At 37.5% G+C, this 25,405-nt stretch overlaps 1 protein-coding gene across 6 annotated transcripts in view; it reads right to left on the bottom strand.

The window, feature by feature from the left end:
- LOC115452742 (sex peptide receptor) overlaps positions 1–25,405 on the bottom strand; it is a 245,348-nt gene that overhangs the window by 26,730 nt on the left and 193,213 nt on the right. For 3 of the 6 annotated variants that reach the window (XM_037437819.1, XM_037437818.1, XM_037437821.1), the window contains 2 exons: positions 14,245–14,308; positions 1,859–2,108 (listed from right to left, as the gene is read on the bottom strand). In XM_037437819.1, the coding sequence (XP_037293716.1) occupies positions 1,859–2,067 (209 nt within the window). In that variant the 5' untranslated portion in view covers positions 2,068–2,108; positions 14,245–14,308. The remainder of the gene's footprint in view (positions 1–1,858; positions 2,109–14,244; positions 14,309–25,405) is intronic. The other 3 variants (XM_037437815.1, XM_037437809.1, XM_037437812.1) reach the window with 1 other exon arrangement.

Raw genomic sequence — 25,405 nt, 5'->3', positions numbered from 1 at the left:
CAATTATCGGTTTCGATCCTGGCGTCAAGTAAACTGTATTACTGGTCTGTATCGGTATGGAAATAGGAATTTGTGCCAGGTGAACGCCAATTTATTCCTTCCATTATTACATGGGGCCTAAGACTTACATGTAATTAAGGAATATTATAGTGTTTCAACTATTCTAGATTCATTTGTGAGTAAGGTCGGTTATTATTTTACTGACTACTAATCATCATTATTTGTCGACAGGTCAGAGATGAAGAATAGAAAAGACAAAAAGCTGGCGAAGTGTGGATGAAATATACCTTCGACTTTTCCCAAAACGGGATAAGGCGTGAAAATGTTACTTCTACTAAGAATTCATTTACTGATGGTAAGATCTCTCATATGTCAGAAAAGCTGGTCTCGTCATTCAGAACAATAAAAGGAATTAAAAAAAAACAGTTTTCTAAAGATACTTGAAATTATACTTCACACCTATCGACTACAAATCCAATGAGCTAGGATCGGCAGAAGCAAGTATTTTATGACAACGGTGAAATTTGGGCAGTCTTAGGGCGCAGGAAAAAATTCCAGCGGAACTTTAATTTCAAGAAACTTCTTTCGCATGATGGAAGCCATGGGCATTATAAAACAATATGAAGTTCTTAGAACGTGAAAAACAAAACGAATGTGTAATTTTATTGTGATTGGTTGAAACTATCACGTGACTGACGCATTGGTCTTTCGACCAATCACAATCGAAATTAAACGACTTCGATTTGCGAGTCGCATTTTCTGAGACATTCTAAGGGTGCTGTTCTCCTGCATATTTTTGTCGCGCTTCGTTTAAATTCGATTTGGGAGGGCCGTGCGGAGATTGTTTAGTTAATGGACCGGCAGATGTAGCGAAGTTTGCTAGGGGTACCTTAAAGGTTTCTGCGAAGTTAAATATGCCTTATCTTTCACCTTATTCGGGAACTTTTCTTTTACGAGTTTGCCACTTTGGGAGTACCATGGGAAATGTAATAAAGTCAGTTTCCGTAGATTTTGTTTGAGACAGTGGTAAAGCGACAACGGTGGTCCATTTATGATGTGAGCAAATGTGTCTACTTTTTCAGTCTGCCGTTTTTTATTGGTTTGAATGACGAGACGAGCTTGTCATTCGCCTGATGGTAAGCGATACGACCGCCCATAAACAGTAGAAACTCCATTCAACACCTTGAATTACTTGTGTTTGGTATTCCACTGCGCTCGCCATTCTAAGACGTGAGATGTTGAGTCTTATTATGTCCAGTAGTTACACTGGCTACAATGTCCTTCAAACCTGAACACAACTATCTACACACTACTGTTTGGTGGTAAAATAGACATTGCGTTGGTACAGGCGGACTCTCACATATGAGACCTACCACCAGTGAATTGCCTCTCGTAATAAATTCCTATCCATTATTGTTCAAGATGAGTAGATTACCCTCTGGCCTAAGAAGTATGAGTAATAAAATATCTAGATTTGCTGTTATCTATTGTTTGTTTGAAAACTTTAACCTCAGGAACTTTGAATTTGATTTTTTTTTCAAGAATTAGTAGAAGCTAGGTATAAAACTCTTAAGTGGTATAGGCTAACAAACAAACAAAGTATATTCAGCTATATATAATAGTATAGAATCAATGGCGAACGGGTCCATATAAACCGATTCCTGCCGGCTTCCCTTTTGTAATATATAAACTATTAAAATAAATTATTATAATACATTAATAATTAATATTTATAGCATAGTGGGCTAAAATTTAATTATAATTAATATTATCTATATTTAATGTCGGCTTCCCTTTTGTAAAGCCGACATTAAATATCGATAATACTGGTATACATTAGTTTGTACTGCCAACTTACCCATACATAGGCTCGGCATAATTAATCGGAAATTCACACGTGATGTTGAGATAGATGTGCGAATGATTCGAACTGCAGTAGTCGTCGGAGGTAAAGTTGGAGTAGGACGGGTAGGTAGTGTTGTCGCAATAGGTGCAGTTCACGCGCGGCGCGTCATCGTCGGGGGACAGGTTCGACGCGTTGTACTCGCCCGGGTAATCGTCGGCCATTGTGTTACGTTACCTTGTGATTTTGGGCATGTTCATGGAATCTGTTGGCAAAGAAAAAAAAAATATTTTGAAGAAAGTTTGCAAACTAATATACAAATTAAATATATAATATACAGATTAATAAACACAGTAAATCTCATATATAACAAGTATGGTCAATAAGAAGCCTCGGCATTTGAAAAAATATAAAATAAGACATTTTTACGACTTACAGTTGATGCTTCTGTGTAAAGGGAAGATTATCGTTAAAGGTGAAATCGTTAATCAAACAAAGGTATTGAATAATTTAAATTTCTTTGTATAAAATAATAAATTTAAATAGGCTGTGAATATCTACATTTAACATTTGAAAAGCGACCCTGCTAGTCGCGTCGGCGCAGCGCCATGTAATGGAAGGATGAATATATGTTGAGACGTGTTGTAGACTCTTTATTTGACTGTACTCATAATACTATACATTACATGACGTATATACTAAGTAAACACACTACATTGCTTTAGTAGGCAAAGGAGCGAGCCGTCCATCTGATGTTAAGCAGCATCCACCCTTCATGGACTAAAGCAATGCGACAGGCAACGGCTTGGCTGTCGCATTGCTTTAGTCCAAGCACAGCCAAGCCGTTGCCTATCGGAAGACCTCACACGAAGAATTATTATTTCAGGAAGAGAACCCTGACTTCTCTAACACAGGTTTATCTAGCTTAAAAGTCAGAGGACTTGATTTGCATTGTAAAAAGTTGTGCGAAAAAAATATTATTATTAAGTTATTTTGTAGAACAGTATACCGATAGACTATAAAGACAATTAGATCATAATATTTATTACTTTAACAATGATATCGTTCTTTTTAATTAGTCAGAAGTGAATAAATTATGCTGACATGGCGATAGGCTCGTTCCGTCACTACATTGGACGGAACATCCGGTGGAAAATAGGTGCATCAGTTGAACCTTCCTCTATTTTTAGGGAATAAAGGCGTGTGTAAGTATTAATATTATGATTAGAATCTATATAAATAAAAATGAATGACCGAAATGTTTGTACGCTTATAACTTCTAAACGACTGCACCAAATTGGATAAATCTTTTATGTGTCCGTTATTGTCAGAAGAAGGTTTGTATGAAAAAAAATATATTTCAAAAATAATAGTAAATATAAAAAAATGTGTTTTCGGGTGGGTCTCTGTATAGTTTGGATTGACTATTGCTCCCAATTGTGCTGTATTCGGGTTCTAGGACTTTATTTTTATCTCCTTTTTAGGGCTACTTTTGTCTTTTTGTCAAAAATATTGCCAACAATGTCGATTCAATTTATAACTTTACACATAAGCTACAAATCATTCCAGTTATAAATCGGGATATAGGCATTTACTTTCAAATGGATCACAACAATTCCGTGTTAGAAGCAATTGACTGTCAAAGATGAACAAGTCTCGCATGAATTGATGAGAGGTGCTCGGTCAGCCCCACATAATGCCCGAGAACGTTAGATTGTATCTGAAACTGTGACTTATTGCCTTCTATTGACCTCGATTGGGGGAATACTGGTGATTCTGGAATTGGAAATAATTTGACTCCATATTTACATTGAATACTCGTAACAGATAAATTAGGTGTTAATATTAATCTAATTTATGTTATATTTATACCCGGGCCACTCTTAAAGAGGCTGGAAAAATGCGATAAATAAAAGCTTGTAATTTTTGGTACTTTTGTCACATGTACCAATAGGTAGGGGGAAGGGGGGCGGGGGGGGGGTGGCTGTCGCGTCTTTGTTAAATGTTTTTTTTTGCGCGCGTTCGGTACCTTGGTCGGCAAAGCTTGGGTCCTCCTTGGGCTGTTTTCCGTATACGACACAACTTATAGGTACTAATATGCATGAATGCGGTTTGCAAATCTATATATATGTATATATATGTAATGTATCTAATTATATCTATATATATGTATAAAAGAAAGTTGTATTACTTACACAATTTATAACTCAAGAACGGATGAACCGATTTGGATGAAAATTGGTGGCGAGGTAGCTTAGATCCAGGAGACGGACATAGGATACTTTTTATCCCGTTCCCACGGGAACAGGACAATATAAGACGTGGTATAAGAAAGCAAAATTTGGTATGGACATAGTATAAGACCCTGGGAAGGTTATAGGCTACTATCCCGAGAAAATATATAATGGGACTTTTATCCCGGAAAACTTCTTCACACGGGCGAAACTGCGAGCAAAAGGTAGTTTTACATAAATGACGAAAGGGAAGCCGGCAGAAATCAGGTTATATGGACCATTCGCCACTGATGTAGATAGAAAAATATATAAAAGATCTATATAAAAGATCACTCGATATTGCTAGACGTGAGTCTTGAAATCCTTGAAGGACAAAAGACAGATAAATCGAGTTGTCCTTCAAGCTCAGATACGTTCTCCGAATACGGTCCGAGACTGTATCGAGTGACTTATTGACCCCAATTGAGTCCATTTCGGTAATCTTTAGTGATATACTTCAGAATGAAGTTAATGCGGTCAAATTTCTGTACGTTTGGAGTATTTCATTATTGCTTCATTGGTTTGATGTAAGAGTCTTTTGGGCTGTGGATTATCAATACCAGGTTTTAGTGACAAAGCGTACATACAATCAGATTCCTACCGGCTTCCCTTTTAAGTTTGTTTACGTTTGTCTTATTTTTTGTGTTCTCTTTAATTGACCACGATTTGTTAACTATAAATAATAATAATATCATTCCTGTATTATATATCTACTGCCGGACTTGTGAGCAATAGCCTCCTCTACTAATGAGAGGCATTAAGCCTTAGTCCACCACGTTGACCTAGTGTGGATTGATAGACTTCACACTCCTTCAAAATTCCTATAGAGAACTTCTCAGGTATGCAGATTGCAGGTGTCCTCACGATGTTTTCCTTCAACGTTAAAGCAAGCAATAGTTCGCATAGTATACACACATCATTTTAGAAAAGTCAGAGGTGTGTGCCCTTGGGATTTGTTTCAGCAGACATTCGTCTAGATAATCCATTCCACACCAAATTAGGCTATAGCCGCTATTTTTCACATATTGGTTTATAATACACGTCTAAACGTGATTTATGTTAAAAATACCATCATATAATAACCAGTAACCTATTCCTCATTATTATTATTAAGGAGGTCGTATCGTTATCTCGCAAATTAATTGCTAACTCGATGGTTGTTTAACTAATTGAATTAATCAAATGTCTGACTCCCACAGGAGTTTCGATGTTTTGACGTAATTAGTTAATGTTTTGTAATGGAATTTCGCGGAACGCTGGAGAGGGTTTGAAAAATTATTCGTAAACAGGGCGAACGGGGCCTTATAAGAAAAGCAACAAAATTAAATCGCAATCTATAGGTATATAAATATATATATCAGCCCTGTATTATATGCTGTCCCAATGCTGGGCACGGGCCTCCTTCACTACTGAGAGGTATTAGGCTTTAGTCTACCACGCTGGCCTACTGCGAATTGACAGACTTCACATACTCCCAGAATTCTTATAGAATTTCTCAGGTATACAGCTTTCCTCACGATGTGTTCCTTTACCGATAAACTAAGCGATAATTCACAAAGTATACACACAGGTATATTTATACGCAAAATAAATCTTCACGTATAAATATACCTGTTTATCAGATTTTATTGCGGTTTTTATAATTTATTTTTTCCCGATGTTTCCAAGAATTTGCATCCTTCGTGACCCTGAGTTCGAACTCAGGACCTCGACTGTTCATACCGCGGCATACACTACGCCACCAAGGCACTCAATACAACAATCAACAAGTCCATAACTACAAATTAAACTAACATAAACACAATTAGAGGCTTCGTGTTAATTACCGACGGGGGCGGTAATTGGCTCGTTATCAACTCCATTGAATTTTATGTTAGAGTGTTTTACGCACATTGTAATGTGGAACGTAATGTAATTTGTAGTGTGGTATTTTATCGTTTGAATTATTTACTGCTTTAAATACAAATACACATGTTTACTGGAGGTAGGCCTCTCACATGTGAGAGTCCGCCTGGGCAGGTATCACCCCAATGTCTATTTCTGCCGCCAAGTAGCAGTGTGCAGTCAGTTGTGTTCCAGTTTGAAGAACAATGTAGCCAGTGTAAATACTGAAAATAATAAGACTTAATCTCATATCTTAGGATGGCGAGCGCAGTGGAATGCCAAACAATACTTTGTAACTCAAGGTGTTGTGTGATGTTTCTACTATTTATGGGCGGTCGTATCGCTTACCATCAGACAAGCGGCAAGCTCGTCTCGTGATTCAAAACAATAAAAAAAAAAACATAACACCTTTATAGAGGTTCAACCAATCCTCTAAAAACATTGTCACTGGTTTTTTCCATCTTAAAATTATTCAGTCGCAGCTCAGTCGGGAAGTTGGCGGTGTGATACCCCCGTGCCTCGCAAAGCACGTAAAGCCGTTGGTCCTGCGCCTGATCTCTTTCCGGTCATGTCGGACTGCCGTCTTACTGGACCATGTGAAGGAACACAAGCGCAAAAATTTGTGCACTATAATATCTGGTGCGTACCTGGCTGATTTCCGTTGAGATATTCCGCCGTGGCCGAAATTCGGCTATGAAGGAATCCGTAACATAAATGTAACAGTTTAGATGTATGTTACGCAATCATGCCATAACGGCTGAACGGATCTAGATGAAATTTGGCACAGAGGTAGATTATAGTTTGGAATAGCATGTAGCATATACTTTTTAATCTTGGAAAATATATAGCAGGAATTTTATCCCGGTAAAATATTTCATATAGCGGAGTTGCCAACAAATACTACTTATTTATGAAGATAGTCGTAATATATAATAATATTCAGTGGAATTTTCAGTTAATTGCCTATTATGATTTAAAAGATATAACTTTTAATATGCGGACTGAGATACAGGCATAGGCAAAGAGATTCCGTTTAATAAGATAATAGAGGATTCCTTTGGCATCCTTTGAGTACGGAAGCTTAAAGCGTTTAATGTGAAAAAATAATCTGAAGAGCTCAGACAGGCTTGTATTTGTCTACCCTTTTGACGATAAGCCGTGAGCTTATGTATGTCTTTATATAAAAGGAAACATCCGTAATGAATAAATATTGGAGATGATATTCGAATAAAAATGTTTCCTGAACTCATATCAATATAGCGCTGTCTATAAGCTAGCCAATGAAATTCTCAAATAATATCTTTTGCTACATTGCCAAGAAGAAAAATGCTGACGATTTCGCAAGCTAAAATTTTTATGTACTAATTAATTTAAAACTGCAGAATGTTGCAAAATGCGAACGTATTAGCAAAATCAATTAATTTTTACACAATATGATTTAATTTGCACTAATTTGTAGGCAAGCTATTCAATAACGCTAAGTGTATGGAGCAATTACTAATAATGCTACGAGTGCAAAATAATCGTAGCACTTAATTTGTAGCCGCGCTATAGCACAAATTACGGACGCTGCGTAGGAAAGTTTGCGTAGCCGATAAACACGTACTTCAATGTAGCAATTATAACGTTGCTACGCGCGTAGCAATTGTGTTGTAATTTATGGCTTTGGTATAAACATTTTCAATTTGTTGTTCAAGTACTTTGTCACATTCTTCATTAAATTTAATACTTTGAGTGGTTGTAAAAAGGCTTATATTCTCTAAATTTCGTAGTGAATTTTAGAATTCGTAGCGTGTGGGTAGCTGATAGACGACACGTCAAACTTTTCGTAGCCAATAAAAGTTATGATTCGGAGAAGCGTGAAATCGTTTGAAACTTTAGGTGAACGGAGCTTCAAGAAATACATGGCGAATGTAGTTCGTTCATAGTTTTATATATAATAAAATATTGCATGATTTTTTAAAAATTATTTTATTTCTTATAACTGACTGTTCTGAAAATCTGCGGATGACGCCCTTGTTTGGTATTGGTTATGGTATGACTGACGATGATCATAATTAAATGATGAAACAAACAGGTTATACGCCTGATAGTAAGCGTTTATTTACAGAAAAAGAACGAGCAACAGCAGCAGGTGAAAAATATTTTTTACCCTTTGCCTACTTACTATAAAATGAATGTCATTTTTGTATAGGACAGCATAATATAGTCTTGCTGTTAGGTATTGCCGATGCAGAGTTAATTGAAAAAGGAGTTGGAGGGCCGGGGGAGGGGGGGTGGTACTTTATTGAACCCAGCAATACAAAAGGATGTCTACATCTTTGCAAACTTGTTAAAAAGATGTTAGTACTTGGGGTAGGATATATGTATCCCTTCCTGCGGGGCCCGCAGCGCGTAGTGGCGCAGCGGGCGATCAGGGCGTACCGCACGGTCTCGTTCGAGGCGGCTTGTCTTTTGGCCGGATTCCTGCCCTGGGATCTGGACGCCAGAGCCCTGTCAGAGGTATTCCACTGGCGGGAGGAGGCGTTCAGTCGCGGGCAGCGTCCGGCCCCGAAGGAGGTTGAGGCCATGAGGGCCTCCCTACGGCGAGCCGCCGTGGAGGAGTGGCGTCTCAGGCTGGAGGCCCCGTCAGCGGGGCTCCGGACCGTCGTGGCAGTGCGGCCTGTCTTTGCCGAGTGGCTGGACAGGCGCCACGGTGCGGCAATTTTTCGGTTGACACAGGTACTCACCGGGCATGGCTGCTTCGGTGAGTATCTGTGCCGGATCGTTGGTACGGAGGTGTCGGCCGTGTGTCACCATTGTGACAACTGCCCGCTGGATACGGCTCAACACACTTTGGCGTTGTGTCCAGCCTGGGACGAAGAGCGCAGCGCTCTCAGATCAGTCGTCGGAGGAGATCTCTCGCTGCCGGCCGTGGTCGCTTCCATGGTCGGCAGCGAGAGGTCATGGCGTGAGGTGGCCCACTTCTGCGAGGTGGTCATCTCGCAGAAGGAGGGTGCCGAGAGGGATCGGGAGAGGGAGGATCCCTCTCGCCGCCAGAGGAGACGTAGGAGGCGCCGGGTGGACGACTGACCGGCGTCTCCCGCCCTGTGGATTGGGGGCGTTTGGAGAATTCCACCACGGTATCCCCTGCCTGTCGTAAAAGGCGACTAATAGGGGCCACGATGGGGGTCGTCGGCGGGCAGCAGGGGGCTGTCCGCCCTAGTGCATTTTTGTGCGCTCTTGCACAATTTTCGGTTGACCCCCGGGATGGACGGCAGTGTGCAGTTGGCCTCATGCTGCCGTAGACGCCGAGGGCGTCCTTCGGTGCGCGGGGGCTTCTGAGCCCCCCCCATAATAGGAGACGGGCCGCACTAGGCGGCATCGCGCAGGGGCGGCTGCAGTTGTAGTCTTAGACAAACGTCAGAGGAAGCCTGCAGCCGTTCCTAATGCGCCGAAGAGGGCCACCGCGGAGTTTTAGTTGGTATGCCGTGCGTTGTACATAGGTTAGGGACTCGGCCCGGCGGTCGCCCGAAGGCTGACATCAAATCCGGGCGGCGCAACGCCGGGTCGTAAGGCACGGTGACCCCAACATAACCGCTCAGTCGCCCCCCATGAAGGCTGGGCGGTAGTCATAAGGCACTTTCTCCGCGACAACAAAAAAAAAAAAAAAAAAGGATATATGTATCCCTCGGATAGTGACCATCGTACAGAAGATTTAAAAGCCGCCAGAGGCCTACGTAAGTCTCGCGTTCTGGAGTAAGCCTGTGTATATCCGGCTTCAAACTGCCATAATTGTTTCTAATCTAATCACCCTCCGTCAGTCGATTGTCTGGCAGTGGCCAAGGGTAGTCCATATAACCCGATTTCTGGCGGCTTCTCTTTTGTAACTAATATAAAATGATTATTAGAACGATCTATAGACCGCATATATGCATATGAGTACCTATATAGTTGTGTCGAGTGCTCTTTCGTAAAATGTAAGTCTTCACCACTGTTAGATGGACCCTGCTCTACTTACTATCAGAATGGGGTGACTGCACGAGCCGGCATAAAAATATATAAATTTTATGAATTCTAATATATCTCTTTCATGCTGCCTCGTAATACAGATTTTGAAAATGTTCACCCTTCGCCATTCTTATTTGATATTTAAGGCTGTAGTTATAAGTAGATGTCTTATCTCTGCATCTATCGACAGTAAGGTGTTTTCAATAAAGCTTTCGGTTTAAGCCTTTAATAGCTTTTAAAACTTCGTACGAAAGTTGGCAAGTGCTTTTAAGGTTTCGACTAGGACCATATTTTCCAAAAACATTCTTAATGTAGGCTGGAAGTATTAATACCGAATAGGGTACCGGACTGATTTTTGTTCTTTACTATTATCAAATATTTACGTTATATAAATTATAACACAAAAGGAATTATTAAAATCCGGTAAAAAATCAACAAGTTATAAGTTTTTGAATTTCGGTGGAAGGTGTAGTTAACAAGAAACAGAAAAGAGACAAAATATCCACATGTGACGTCATCGGGAATTACGACGCGTGCGAAAGAAAGAGATGAAGCGATATCCCTACATCGCGCCCACTTCTGCACGTTACAATATTTTAAATATGAATTACTCGCTCATTTTTTAACCAATTTTTAATGCTGTTTTCGCAGACGTGCTTCTTTTTCGTATTAAAAGCCATTACATATAGAATAATGTACAAAATCAAGCATAGGCCGGTCCCCTATTGTGGGTGCTAGAGACAACACTTAGGACTTGTTAGAACTTTGGAGCTTTTGCAGTTATATTTTGCTCGCGGTACTGTCACTTCGCCACACCCGTATAAAAGAAGAGAAAAGAATGAGCTTTTAAATAAAAAAAAAATTACCGACTTGCCAAATATCGATACTAATAGTTTGGAAACTAACGTAATATCTATATGCTGGCTTACTATTACAACGTTCTATGTTATATTTTAAGCACAATTTCAATTATATCCCTTATTTCTGTTTTTACAGTAAACATTACCTTAGTCGCGAAAGATTAATTAAAAGAAAGATAATTTTATTTTCTAATTTTCTTATATAATACTTACTTAGGATTTGACAATGATATTTTTTTATAGTGCATGCTTGTGACATAAATGCTTTGAAAAATTCTTATATTATACACTTGAACAAAATGTAATTTTGCATACCATCTTTTGGTCAAATATGGTTGCTCTGAAGAATCTCATGTTTGGTCATCGTTATTTACCAATATTTGCAGAATAAATATAACTTTATTATTATCTTTATAAATAAAGGAACATATTGTGTTTTACATTTTTTATCAACATCAAATTTTCAAATCTAATTTTTCCAACATAAGTATTTTTTTTATTAGCACGGCATAGTGCTCTCACTGCACCTGATGGTAAATGGAGTGGGGTCCAATAGTATATCGACTGACGAGAGATGATTACCCATCAGCAGTCGACACAATTACGCTGGCCTGTTGGAACCGCATATATATAGGCTGATCCCGGAATAGGAAATTTACGTGGGCCACTATAGGGGGTTTTAACATCTTGTGTGCGGTGGTCGCTATCCGGGCGGATATAAAATATATCATACAACTAGCAAATAACTAGGACATTGTAAAAGTGAGCCAACGATATGTCTTAAATTATGTTTAGCAGTGGTGAAGGGTAAAATTTTCTGAAAGGGAACGCGACACAACTTAGGTACTAATATGCATATGTCTGTAAATCGTTCTAATGATAATTTTGTAAAAATATGAAGGGGAAGCCGATAGGAATCGGGTTATAGTTACGAAAGGGAAGCCGATAGGAATCGGGCTATATATTGTTACGAAAGGGAAGCCGATAGGAACAGGGTTATATATTGTTACGAAAGGGAAGCCGATAGGAATCGGGCTATATATTGTTACGAAAGGGAAGCCGATAGGAATAGGGTTATATATTGTTACGAAAGGGAAGCCGATAGGAATCGGGCTATATATTGTTACGAAAGGGAAGCCGATAGGAATCGGGTTATATATTGTTACGAAAGGGAAGCCGATAGGAATCGGGCTATATATTGTTACGAAAGGGAAGCCGATAGGAATCGGGTTATATACTGTTATGAAAGGGAAGCCGATAGGAATCGGGTTATATACTGTTACGAAAGGGAAGCCGATAGGAATCGGGTTATATATTGTTACGAAAGGGAAGCCGATAGGAATCGGGCTATATATTGTTACGAAAGGGAAGCCGATAGGAATCGGGTTATATACTGTTATGAAAGGGAAGCCGATAGGAATCGGGTTATATACTGTTACGAAAGGGAAGCCGATAGGAATCGGGCTATATATTGTTAGCCACTGATTATTGTTTAGATACCAAAATAAAAACGAAATACTAAACATAAATTTTTACTACGCTAAAAACCAAATACACAAACACTTCTAAACTTAATTAAATTGTTGACATAAAGATCCTTAGTAACAAGTTAATGAATGGAAAACTTTGAAACTCATTAGACGTTAATTTCCAGAATGTTTGCTAATGGGACAAAGGGCGATTGTTTTAGCATGACACGAGCGCTTTGTACGTCGTTTCGATTGATTCAAACTCGTCTTCAATTGGGTACAAAATGTTAGAGTTTTCACTGCTTATTGAGTTGAAAGATTGTGTAGATCAGGGATGCCTTTAAGAGTAAACGCGCCATTATTCATTAAACAAATGGCTTGCAACGTGCTATCCAGGTCCGGTTTTATCTAACCGAGTGTCCCTTTTAGCGATTTGCCATTAATTTATTTGGGAACTTCTCAAAGGCACGTTGGAGTCACCAGTTTGCCAGTAATTTATGGCAAGATGAAATGAGACACGAGCTGGTATTTAGTCTACTTTATTCTATGTACAAATGGTTAGTTAACACTTATCTAAGTCTACGTGGTATTATGTGCGACGTGGTCGCTACAGCAACTTTTTGATGACCCAACTATGTTTTTTGTTTCATCAGGGCTCGCAAAAGTGGCTTCACTCCACCCCGATGTTAAACGAAGGGAAGCCTAAAGAACTATACGTATACAATATTTGACATATTACTCGCGAGTTTGATTATTTTGTCACGTAGCACCACTGGGACGCGTCATTGGTTCGCCATCTCTGGTATAGATCATTTCATCCACGAAGACGCGCCCCACTGCTTTCCCTAATTGCTTACAGTGTGCGTGAACAGCATAAGTGCACACGCACACTACAATGGACAGCGTCGGAGTCAGTGCTTAGATCAGTCTCTTTGCCCCGCAATACCCCTGCTCAAAAAGTGGTAGGGCTCGTCTTCGTGAATGAAATGCCCTATAAGGCTATATTAAGATGCAATTCAGTTTTGTCTGAAGTGCTATATCAGCTGATACGTTGTCTAATTAAAGCCAGCATCCGAAATCGTTGCTATTTTATAAACCTATCAATAAGATCTCAAATTATATTTATTAAGTTACAGCATATGACGGATTTTAACAGCTTAGTTTTGTGTATTTAGCAACGCCGACTCAGTTGAGAACAAGCTCTAATTCTAGTTATAATTTGTCTGAATTAGTATAATCGTTTTTTATTTCAAAAGCATATGTAAGTTAAGTCCTGTTCTGCAATCAATAGGTATACGAAACGAAATGTATTCGGTTTAAGAGCAGACGTGGTTGAAAATGTTTAAAAACTACTTGGCAAAGGTTGCAGGAACACGTTGGATGCAGGCCGCTTTCCACAAGTCCGTCTGGAAATCTTTGAGTAAGGCCTATGTTCAGCAGTGGACTTAATGATGATGATGACGAAAAGCTACTGGCCATGGAACGCAACACACTTGGGGCATAATAAATATGTATGGAGTCACTATCCTGGATATCTTACTATTATACATTAATAGTAATGTTTCTGACGATCGATTGATGACTGCCACGGTGGCGTAGTTGTATTGCACGTCCGGTACAATAGCGCTCTGAGGTCCTGGGTTCGACCCCCGGGTCGGGCAAAGTGATATTTGGGTTTTTCTGCTCAGTATCAGCCCGGAGTCTGGAATTTATGCCCGATATGGCGATAGGCTCGCCCCCTATCACATCATGGGACGGAACATACTTGGCGAAAAGTGGGTGCCCTAGTTGCGCCTCTGCATACCCCTTCGGGGATAAAATGCGTGATGTTATGTATGTATGTTATGATCTGACGATCGTGTGAACACACTTATGTTCTAGGAAATATCTTTTCCCAAGTGCCAATATCTTGTAAATCGTCTTACCTGAAACTACATAAATATCGGCACGAAACTGGATTTTCCTTCACATTACGGAGATATAGGTCGTCTACACCCCGATCCGAATACCGGAAACAAAACCAATTCAATGTAATGAAATATTTAGCAAAAATACATTCATTCTATTACGTATTGTTTTTCAGTTTATCTATTTTGATTGTTTTTTTTTCCTATAAATGTTTTGTTCACAAGAGGCTTGGGGATAAATTGATAATTCAATATGTATGTTCGAAGACAACAATGTAAGAGAAAATAGCTCTCAAGAGGTGAAATGTAGCTTTTGCTCGCGACTCCGCTCGCGTTAACGCCCATCCGTGATAAAAGAATAATTGTGTTTTCTAATACCAATATGAAAAAGTTTAGTATAATTTTTATAACATAAGTAAAAATTGTCATAGAACCTTGTCTTTATCCCTGAAGGGGTAGGCACAGATGCAACTATCGGACATAAATTCCACTCAGAAATACTGAGCAAAAAATTTCAATATCAGTTTTTCCGACCCGGGATTCGAACCCAGGACCACAGAGCGGTCATGCTTTGCGCACAAAGCTAAGCTATCGAGACAGTCGGCAGTTTAGTGTAACAATAATACCACGTCGACCTAAATACATAAAGGAACTGCCAGAACCTTCGAATGTCAGTTAGGCCGGTCTGTTGAGATTAACGAAATGACAAATTAATGTGAAGTATGTTTGAGGGTAAACTAAGCCTCTTAGGCAACGCGCAGACGCTAAAAACTTGTCCACTACACTATTATCGGCTTATTTCAATAAACCCTAAGTGCGGTTTAATGAAAATAAGTGTAATATATATTTTTATTGCTTTGAATGACGAGACGAGCTTGCCGTTCGCCTCATGGCCGATACGACCGCCCATAAACAGTAGAAACACCATTCAACACCTTGTATAACAAAGCATTGTTTGGTATTCCACTGCTCTCGCCATCCTGAGACATGAGATATTAAGTCCTATTATGTTCACTGGTTCAGTAGTTACACTGGCTATAATGTTCTTCAAACCGGAACACAACAGTGACTACACACTGCTGGCGGTAGAAATAGACATTGCGGTGATACCTACGCAGGCGGACTCTCACATATGAGAGACCTACAACCGATAAACTTGCATATAAGTCTGATTATTTTAACTTCAATGGAATTTGTAATATTTTTATTTAATAACTTAATTAATAATATCATTACGAACTTATTATTTGCAGTTGATGCAGTACTCGTATCTCGAGATCGAACGGCGAAGTTCATTTTGTCAATTTTGTATCAGTTTGAATGGAACCCTCAGTGCGGGAGTTCAGGTCGCACTTGCCAGGTATTTTCAATACGATTTCTGAATGCCTAAGATATCTAAATGCCTCAAACATCAATGTTTTTCCACAAATCGTATTTATGACAATTATAATGTAATCCTAATCATCAATGCAAATTCATCGTCTTTATAATAATTATAAGGTAACACGACAATGGTTTTTAATCGCCTGTCCACTGCAAGTATGATTGTAGAAAACTTTACCGGGATGCTGTTTTCTCGCTTGGCACTTATTGCCATTGTTAAAGTAACTTGTAAATTGTGACGCAATTGGCTGTCTGGCGTTTGGTAGGGTTGTCCCTTGAGGCTTCGCAATTAAGGCTAATTTATGAAGAGCGGATGTAGGGCTGTCTGTAGTTTTTTGTAGAAGGCCGTATATATCGTATTGTCAACAGTCAACAAAAAAGAGCGATTCAAAATAGCTTACAACTTTTGCAATCATCAACTAATATTTTAGTTCATTAAAATAAATTTCAAAGGGTTTACTTTAATTTAGATGTAGAAAAATAAATATTTTACTCGAATTTTATGTGAAAAGGCGCTTTGAAGTTTGGTATGTGATCAGGTATTTTCGTGGCTGTATATGAGCGTTAAAAATGTTAATTGAATTTTTGTATAAAGGTTTTTTTCGTGTCGAACCCCGCAGTAACTGTGGGGGAAACTTGTGAATGGGAAAGTGGAATCCCCTGGTTTAACGACTGCGGGGACCTGGAGGAAAGATGGCAATGGATATCTTGGAAAGGAAGTCTGAGGGAAAGAAGGAACTCTCTTAGAATGGTAGGAAGGGAGAAGGTCAGGAAATGTTCGTGACACGTCATAGGCCTCAATGTGAATTGACAACCATGAGGTACACTTAACTGTGTGCCTAGGGCCGCGACAAATGTGCCCCGTGTGTTGCATTTACTGTGGAGACTGAGGGCATAAGAATTGCCTTGGAGGTGTGCATAGGGTTATAACTTATGAATTAAATCATCTTTTTAAAGTTGCAGTCCTCTCCCTTTATCCACGAGAACTAGCAGATACTTAGCCAAAATATGAGCACTAGTTTTCTCTTCACCCTTCAGAACAAAAGCGTGATTATATGTAAACTGAATTCGCTTCGTAAACCTCAATTATAATATTTTCCAGCTCTGTTCCCGATTCCCGTAGGAACGTTATGTATTGAGATAAAATGTTAAACATGTTAATTAACAAGGGTTGTTATTGTGTTAAACAGAAATGTATGTTAATGAGTAACAGGAAATCTCTTGTTCGGTAGAAATTATTACAATAAATTTAAATAGTAGTCTAGGTATTATTTCTAGAAGGTTAAATAAAACCGTACGGAATCGAAATACGGTTAAAATTCGCATGAACAATTGTTTTTCTCGTATGTGTATTTTTTCACGATATATTAAATGCTATTCTATATTATAATATAATCTCGGACATGGTCTATCCGTGTGCTAAATTTCATCCGAAATCGTTCAGCGGTTTCTATATATGCTTCAAAAACACCCAAACATTATAATATAATGTTAATCTGGGATAATGTCTATCCGTGTGCAAAGTTTCATCAAATTTCGTTTAGTAGTTCCTATGTATACAAATACCCAAACACACAGTCGCATTTACAATATTAGTGAGAAGAGATGTGATGTTCATATTTTTAATTCATCATCATCAGCCGCAGAATGTCCATTGCTGAATATGAGCCTCCCCCAAAGATTTACAGATCGACCTAATGTATGCGGCCCGCACGCAGCGACCTCCTGCAAATTTTGAAGTCTTCTGTCCACCTCGTGGGTGGACGTTCGTCGCCGCGCTTGCCAGTTCGTGGCTTCCAGAACCTTCTTTCCCCATCGGCCATAGTTCTGCGAGCTATGTGCTATCCCCACTGCCACTTCGGCTTGTTAATTGGCTACGTATATTTTTAATTATTTAAAAAATTGATTATCTAGTCGGTCGGTTCTTTGTTAAACTTCTAATTAATGAAATGAACGACCAAATTATTTTCTTTGATCTTTTACATAATTATACACCGTTAATTAGCGTTATATTATCTCAAAAGGTTTTTTTTCTAGTTACAATGTTCGTAAATTAGGAAATTTAATTAAAATATTGGTGTTTGGACGAATTTTAATACAACGGATTTTGAAATTTTAGAAAATTAGATTCTTTTGTATACATTGAACAAAACAGGCCTCGCTATTTTGTAGTAAAATATGGAACAATTTTAATTTTTAATTTTAACTTTAATTTAACAAAAGCCAATACAGAACCCAATCAATAATTAATAATACTTATACTAAATTACATAAAGACTTATATTGCCTTCCTTAAACCTATGCCCTAATTGAAATTACTCCGTCCTTAGATAAAATACGTCTATGAATAAGGTGGTAAGTAATTACTAATGCGAAGTTTTAGATTAATAAGTTAACTTGAAAAATCTCCGCAAGCAATTTTGACCGTGCAATAAATCACTGCAAGCTGACTTTTGTTCATTTTGGAGATTGAGGGACTTGCGTCGGGTTCCATGTTTGTGAGTAAAAGTATTAAAATATTGCTGCGAGAATTTGCTAGTCTAAAATAATCATAATATGGTGTATGGACTGCTTCGCGGTGGCGAAGAGTGAAATTTTTCGAAATGGAATCCGATACAAAATGTAGGTACTAATACTAATTATAATTAGATTAGTTGTTGCTTGCTTTGCCCGCGTGAAGAAGTTTTCCGGGATAAAACTCCCGCTTAATAATTTCCCGGGATAGAAAGCAGCCTATAACCTTCCCAGGGTCTTAACCTATCTCCATACCAAATTTCATAAAATTCCGTTCAGAAGATTTTCCGAAAATCGATAGCATACAGACAGACAGAAAAGGGGCCTTATTTTATAATATGTATAGATTTTAGCCCACTACGCTGTAAATATTAATCATTTATATATAAATGATATCATTTATTTTGACGTAGGCAGTACGACACCGCTCTAGCTTGGTTCGAATCCCAGGTCAGGTAGTGATTTGGGTTTTACTCAATATGAGCCGAAGTCTGGTATTTGTGTCCGATACGGCGATATACTCGGCCCCTATCACATCACGGGACGAAACACATGGTGGAAAGTGGGACTTCTACCTACTCCTCCGGGGATAAGGGTGTATATAATATGGAGCGAACACTTGCCTGAATTTCACCAGACATATTAATTACAATAAGTAATTAACGCTTTGAGCCAACAATCGGTTATTTGAATGTAATATCCAGCCCACCTCCTAAGGCTATTAATTTACAGTTTAGAATAGATAGGCGTGATTATAGGCTTACATGCTATTGCCGTTTAACTGTTGACATAATTGATATTGTTTGAATGAATCTCTGCTAACCGAATTTTGGCTGCGGCGTCCAATTCAATGGAGATCAGCCACGCAGGATATATTATAGTTTAAAGGTGTGCGCAATACACATGTGCACTCTCTGTTCCTTCACTCTGATTTGGTGAGATGGCAATCTGACGTGACAGGGGAGATCAGACGCATGACCAACGGCATTACGTGTTTGTATGAATATATTATAGTGAAAAATGTTTTTTTTTCTATATGTATAATTTTCGAATAGATACATATATAGTATCACGCTTCTATCCCATAGGGGTAGACACAGACTATGAATTGCCATTTTACACGATTCCGGCACACTTCTCTCGCTTCCTCGACCTTCATCAATCTTCATGTATTTCCGCCAGTTTAGAGTACTAATTTCGAATAAATAGCTTCTAAAAATTCGGATAGCCCGTCATTTTGCTGGAGCGCCTTATAATATCGTAATATCAGCCCTGTATTATATACTGTCCCACTACTGGGCACGGGCCTCCTCTACTACTGAGAGGAATTAGGCCTTAGTCCACCACTGGCCTAGTGCGGATTGGTAGACTTCACACACCCTCAAAATTCCTATAGAGAACTTCTTAGGTGTGCAGGTTTCCTCACGATGTTTTCCTTAACCGTTAAAGCAAGCGATAATTCACAAAGAATAGACACATATTTTTTTTAGAAAAGTCAGAGATGCGTGCCCTTGGCTTTTGAACCTGACATTCGTCTCGGCAGTCCGTTCCACAACCAACTAGGCTATCACCGCTTTTTTAGTGCGAACGGAGCGCTTTATATTCGTATGTAAAGTGTATTACATAAACACTTAGCCATCCAAACAAAGTATGTACATTATATTAAACGATGTAGACTATATAATTCCCAGACCTTTAATGAATTATATCAGGCAAAACTTTCAAATTACTTGTCTGCAAAATTTTCAAACTCGTTAAGAGACAGATTTTCATTTAAGTTTTATTAATGGCACCATTATAGAGACATGGTATGCAATTTTGTGTTTGACATTTTTAGTTAATAATTGTTTGAGTTAGGGGTCATGAATATGTGCCCTTTGCGCTCTGTTTTGTTTCTAAGGGATATTTGAATATGCTCCGGATATTCAAAATCAATTATAACAATGTAATTGTATTGTTGTGTTAATAGATTTTGTATATTAATTCAGTAAAGGCATTGACGTATATTCTATAGACACGAACGTCTATATAAACTATTTGTTCAAAATCTAAACTAAAATGGCATAACGTCACTGTGATAACCTATTTATTCACTTGAACAACAAATAATTTTACTTATTTGACTAACATTTTTTATTCAGATCCAAGTTTACACTTACACTCGAGTTCTTATAGCATGAGCGTCACTCCTTACACAACCACAAGCTGTTAATATTGACCACACTAAAGTCAGTTTGAATGGACATCAGTTTAAATCCGTTGAACATAGTGAATGTTCGGAATGCCAAATCTAGTATTACATATTATATCGATGGGTACCAATTGTTTGTCTTTTCAAACGACCAATACTTCTGTCCGCCACGTTACCACGTTACCATGAAGGCTGCAAAGTCTTCGAAACATTAAGAGGAAATTTAATAAAAACCGCGCTAAAATCCGAAAAATATTTTTATTTCAATGCCTAACATTCGCGTAAACATAAATCATTACTTTTATACAGTCTCATTCTACAAACAAAACTAACAAGGTCTTTGGTCCTTTTTCTAAATAAAAAACATTGATTTGTGGAGTCAAAACGTTACTAATTGCCTATCACTGTCGTTCTAGACTTGTTTGACAAATTGTCTAAGACGAAGAAAAAAGTATTTCGCTTTAGGGATAAAGGGACTGAGGCGTGTTTGGATTTAGGGCGTAACACACGTGGCGTTTACGATTCCAAAGTTGTTAATAAAACCTTTATACCAGGTTATTTTTATTTAGTAATGCAACTAAAAAAAACGGCGATAGCCTAGTTGGTTGTGGAACGGACAGCCGAGACGAATGTCCGCAGGTTCAAAACCCAAGGGCACACACCTCTGACTTTTCTAAATATTGTGTGTATTCTTTGTGAATCATGGCTTGCTTTAACGTTGATGGAAAATCATCGCGAGGATACCTACACACCTGAGAAGTTCTCTATAGGAATTTCGAGGGTGTGTGAAGTCTACCAATCCGCACTAAGCCAGCGTGATAGACTAAGGCCTAATCCCTCTCAGTAGTAGAGGAGGCCCGTGCCCAACAGTGGGACAGTATATAATACAGGGCTAGTATAATTATTTAATATTATAATACAACTCGTGGTGTCGCATTAGGTACGACTGGAATTCTATTTCAGGTTTGGCCACCGGGTCTGGCAAAGTGATATTGGGTATTCCAGTATCAGGACGAAGTCTGGAATTTATGCTCGATACGACGATAGGCTCGCCCCTAACACAATATGGGAGGGAATACAGGGCGGTTAGTGGATTCATCAGTTACCTACCCCTTTAGTTATAAAGAGTGTGTATTTTTACCTTTCATACATAGCCTTATAAAAAATTTCGCAAAGCTATGCTCAGTTAAAACACAAATTTACTCGATCAGCTGTAAAAAGTCCGCCATCTTGCCTCTTAATAAGGTGTAAACTAGGAACCCATGTTTTGACAGCTATTTAAGCAATTCTTAACCACCTCTTAAGGTGGTAGCTCAAGGTCCATTTTCATACATTTTGTTTCGGCTTTAATCTGGGTAACTAAACAAGTATTGGCAAGTAAAGAATTTAAATTCACGTCTAGTTAGTGATTAGTTCTCGCAGTTGAAGAAAAATGTAAAATAATTAATAATCATGGATATTTCGGCCTTTAAAATTTAATATGACGAAATTTTAAAGGCAGAAATATCCATGATTATTAATTATTTTTACATTTTTCTTCAACTGCGAGAACTAATCACTAACTAGACGTGAATTTAAATTCTTTACTTGCCAATACTTGTTTAGTTACCCAGATTAAAGCCGAAACAAAATGTATGAAAATGGACCTTGAGCTACCACCTTAACGCTAAAATAAGTTTATAGAGACTGATAGTGTATAGACGGGATTTAAGTTTGATAAAAAATTAATCATTTTTTGTAAATAACGCCTCGCATGTAGTCATCCTAGAGGTGTCAGTACTATTTTTTTTGATAAACGAGCGGCAAGTCGATTCATCTTGGCCGACATTGTAGCTAGAAAAGTGAAAAATCCGCCGCAATCGATCAATGTCGTTTTGAATTTGTAATCTGGGGCTTGCTTAAATCTTCGAAGAATGGACGTTTAACACGCCTTTCTGACTGTATTTTGTATTATAAGTCCAGTAGGAGAGTATGTGTGCTGTAGGTTGGGTCGTAGCTTCGATTCTCAGGTAGGGAAATACTTTGAGGAGGTTTTTCTAGCATTTACTGCAAGGAAAAAATTGATATATGATTGTATAATAATGTTTTGCTGAACCCATATTATGTTATCATCAAATCGACGATGTTTCGTTTTTTGCGATCTTTTTTGCCATTTCTGTTATATGAGAAATAATTTCTGTGTCAGCCATAAAGGTAGTTTGAACCTCGAAATGATTGTACATAATATTAACTTTATTAATATATAAAAGTGGTATGAATTTGTTTTTCTTTTATTTAAAATAAAGTAAACCTTAAAAAATATTTTTGTGACGAAAAAACAATTGTTGATACGAATAAAAAAGTTTAAAGGTGATTTGAAATTTTGATTTTGTTCACTTCTGGAGGTGACGTATCGCTTTAGAACCTTTGCAAAATAAGCCTTATGGAATCATACCTTTAATGCCTACCTCTTTATCTATATAGCTTAGAAACGTATAACATATTATAAAGCAAAATAATTCCAATAAAATAATTAGCTTTAAAAGCCTGCTATACAAATTAAATCAGAGATTTTCTCTTCAAAACACAAAGGCGCGAATCCAATTTTCACCCACGCAAGTTAATGCCTATTTTTCGTATTTGGTCGCATTAAACAGGGATTAAATTAAGCGGGTTCCGGGCACCCTTGAGACCCCCGGAAGGACCTTAAACTCCATTTGACGTGGGACTTAATAAGGTCTGAAGAGATTTTGAGGTCATTAAATTTAAAAGTAATTTTATATTGTTTGACTGGCTATTTTTGATTCGAAATAATTACTTAAAACTGTTTGCTAGAATTAACTAATAGGAAATGTTATTTTTTACTAGATGACCCGGTGAACTTCGTATCACCTACATACATTTATTATTATTATTCATCGTGGAACGCAATTTTGCCATACCAATACGTACGTTATCATTACCTGTCTCTCGCTAGTCGAGAGTACGGTTTACGCGTGCGGTAGCTTGTCGCACATTTGATTAACTTCGACGATCTAAGTCATCGTCTCCGTGGCATTTTGCGACAATAACAATAAATAAAGTTCTCACGCACTGACAAATTGATGATAGATTTTAATAATAGTCTTGAAATTTATTTATTTATGTTCTATTTTTAAGAACCCACTGACACTTTTACACTTTATTTATTTCTGAAATGTTTTGTATTTGAACAAAATAAACCAAAGAAATTGGACCTCATATTACAACTATGAAACAGACTTATTTCTGAATACATCTATATATATGTTACAGTTCTTTATTTCTAAAAAGAGAAAAGACATGAAATGTTTGACAGGTAGGAACATTTCGTATTGAAAACTTATATTGTCGTTTTTAGTATTTTCCGTTATTTATTATTTATGTTTGTCACCGTTTAACCCATCCCTGGACTTCCACAAATAATTCAAAACCAAAATTAGCCAAATCGGTCCAGCCGTTCTCGAGTTTTAGCGAGACTAACGAACAGCAATTGATTTTTATATATATAGATTGTAAAATAATATAAGAATTTGTAATGCAATTTATGTAATTTATTTAATTGTTCGCAAATTCTAGAACGTTGTGGCATAATGATTTCTTATATTAAGCGAATGTTTGCGAAATTAAACAACTTTTCTGATTTTAGCGCGAATTTAATATAATTTTTATTTACTATTCGGATTTTTTTTTGTCATATTGTAGTTTAGCGTATATCTGACTATAAGTGTGATGTTGCCGCTGCGACGAATTCTCTAAGAATAGTACGAGTAGTAGTAGTGGCATTAGAGCGTGTAAAAATAAAAATACTTTTCATTAAAATTCATTTTGCTCTTAACTTAGGTTTTTTACTTTACATTTTCATTCAACTAACGTAATGTAATTTTTTAAGAGGATAAGTATGTGGTTTTATTTAGAATCGCAATATCAAAATTATCCTATATATAAAATAAGTTTTAACATGTTGCAACAAAGAAACTTCTATAATGCCAGTAAACCCGCCAAAATTTAAACGCTATGTAAAACGTTTAAAATGACTCCTCGGATTAAAGCGAATTACTTACACAACGTGTTGCAATTTAATCGTGGTGTCAAAGTAAATAAAATGAAATATTCCTCACCCTGCAACCGACTTAAACCAATTACGATGTTTATCTACGCTTTGAGAGCTAACTATGTTACCGCTCGTGTGGCTGTTTGATTTTGTACCTTAGTCTAAAGTTTGTTCGGAAATTTCCTAGCATTTTGTTGCAGTAATTACGTTACGTAACCTTTGAGCATGTTATATCGCATATATTTGTTGTTTTTGTTGACAGGGTACGGTTTTACGTAAATTAATAATATGTTATTCTATACCTCTAGATTTTAAAGAAACAGAGTTGAATGTATAACGCAGTATTTAGTTTTAAAAAGGTTATTTAAATGGCCATCGAGCACTAGTTTTTTGAATTTTGAAATAATTTAAAATTGGAATCAAATACGAATCATAAATGAAAAAAAATATGTCACCTATATACTTTATAACAGCCAGTAATTATGTTTTATTTTATTTAATTTGATAAATGACTCTTATTTTTGTTTAACGTTCTTCTTACAAAATTCAACGAGATTATACAGCCAGTATTTTTATAAAAAAAAAAACTATAAAATATTTGGAAATGCTAATCTGTTACGTAATAATAACTGGCCATCACAATACTGTCACCCACATTAATCCTTTTCTAAACTTGACATGAACGCTTCCATTGATCAAACTATTCTTATTCAATTTCCTACCTTTTTCCGTAAACCATAAAGTCTAAATTTTAATATAATATGATACGACCCGTGTCATATTATCCAACTGAGTAGAAAGGTACGGTGCGGACATCATTATGGATAGGCTAGATATATTAATCACAGAGATGCGAGTTATTTAGGAGTTTACATAACAGTGGATAAAGCGGGCTATACATGAAAAGGGTAACCTGATAGTAAATTATCCCATGCATGGCTACTTTTAGAAGTTAATTTGATGGTAATAATTAACATGATTATACTTTGGGTAGAATGGCTATTTTTTTGGGTAAAGCTGTTTATAAGGATGCTCCAAAT

The sequence above is a fragment of the Manduca sexta genome, chromosome 2 (assembly GCF_014839805.1).
Source record: "Manduca sexta isolate Smith_Timp_Sample1 chromosome 2, JHU_Msex_v1.0, whole genome shotgun sequence".
Taxonomy (NCBI): Eukaryota; Metazoa; Arthropoda; class Insecta; order Lepidoptera; family Sphingidae; genus Manduca; species Manduca sexta.
This window is presented reverse-complemented; position numbering and strand designations above follow the sequence as displayed.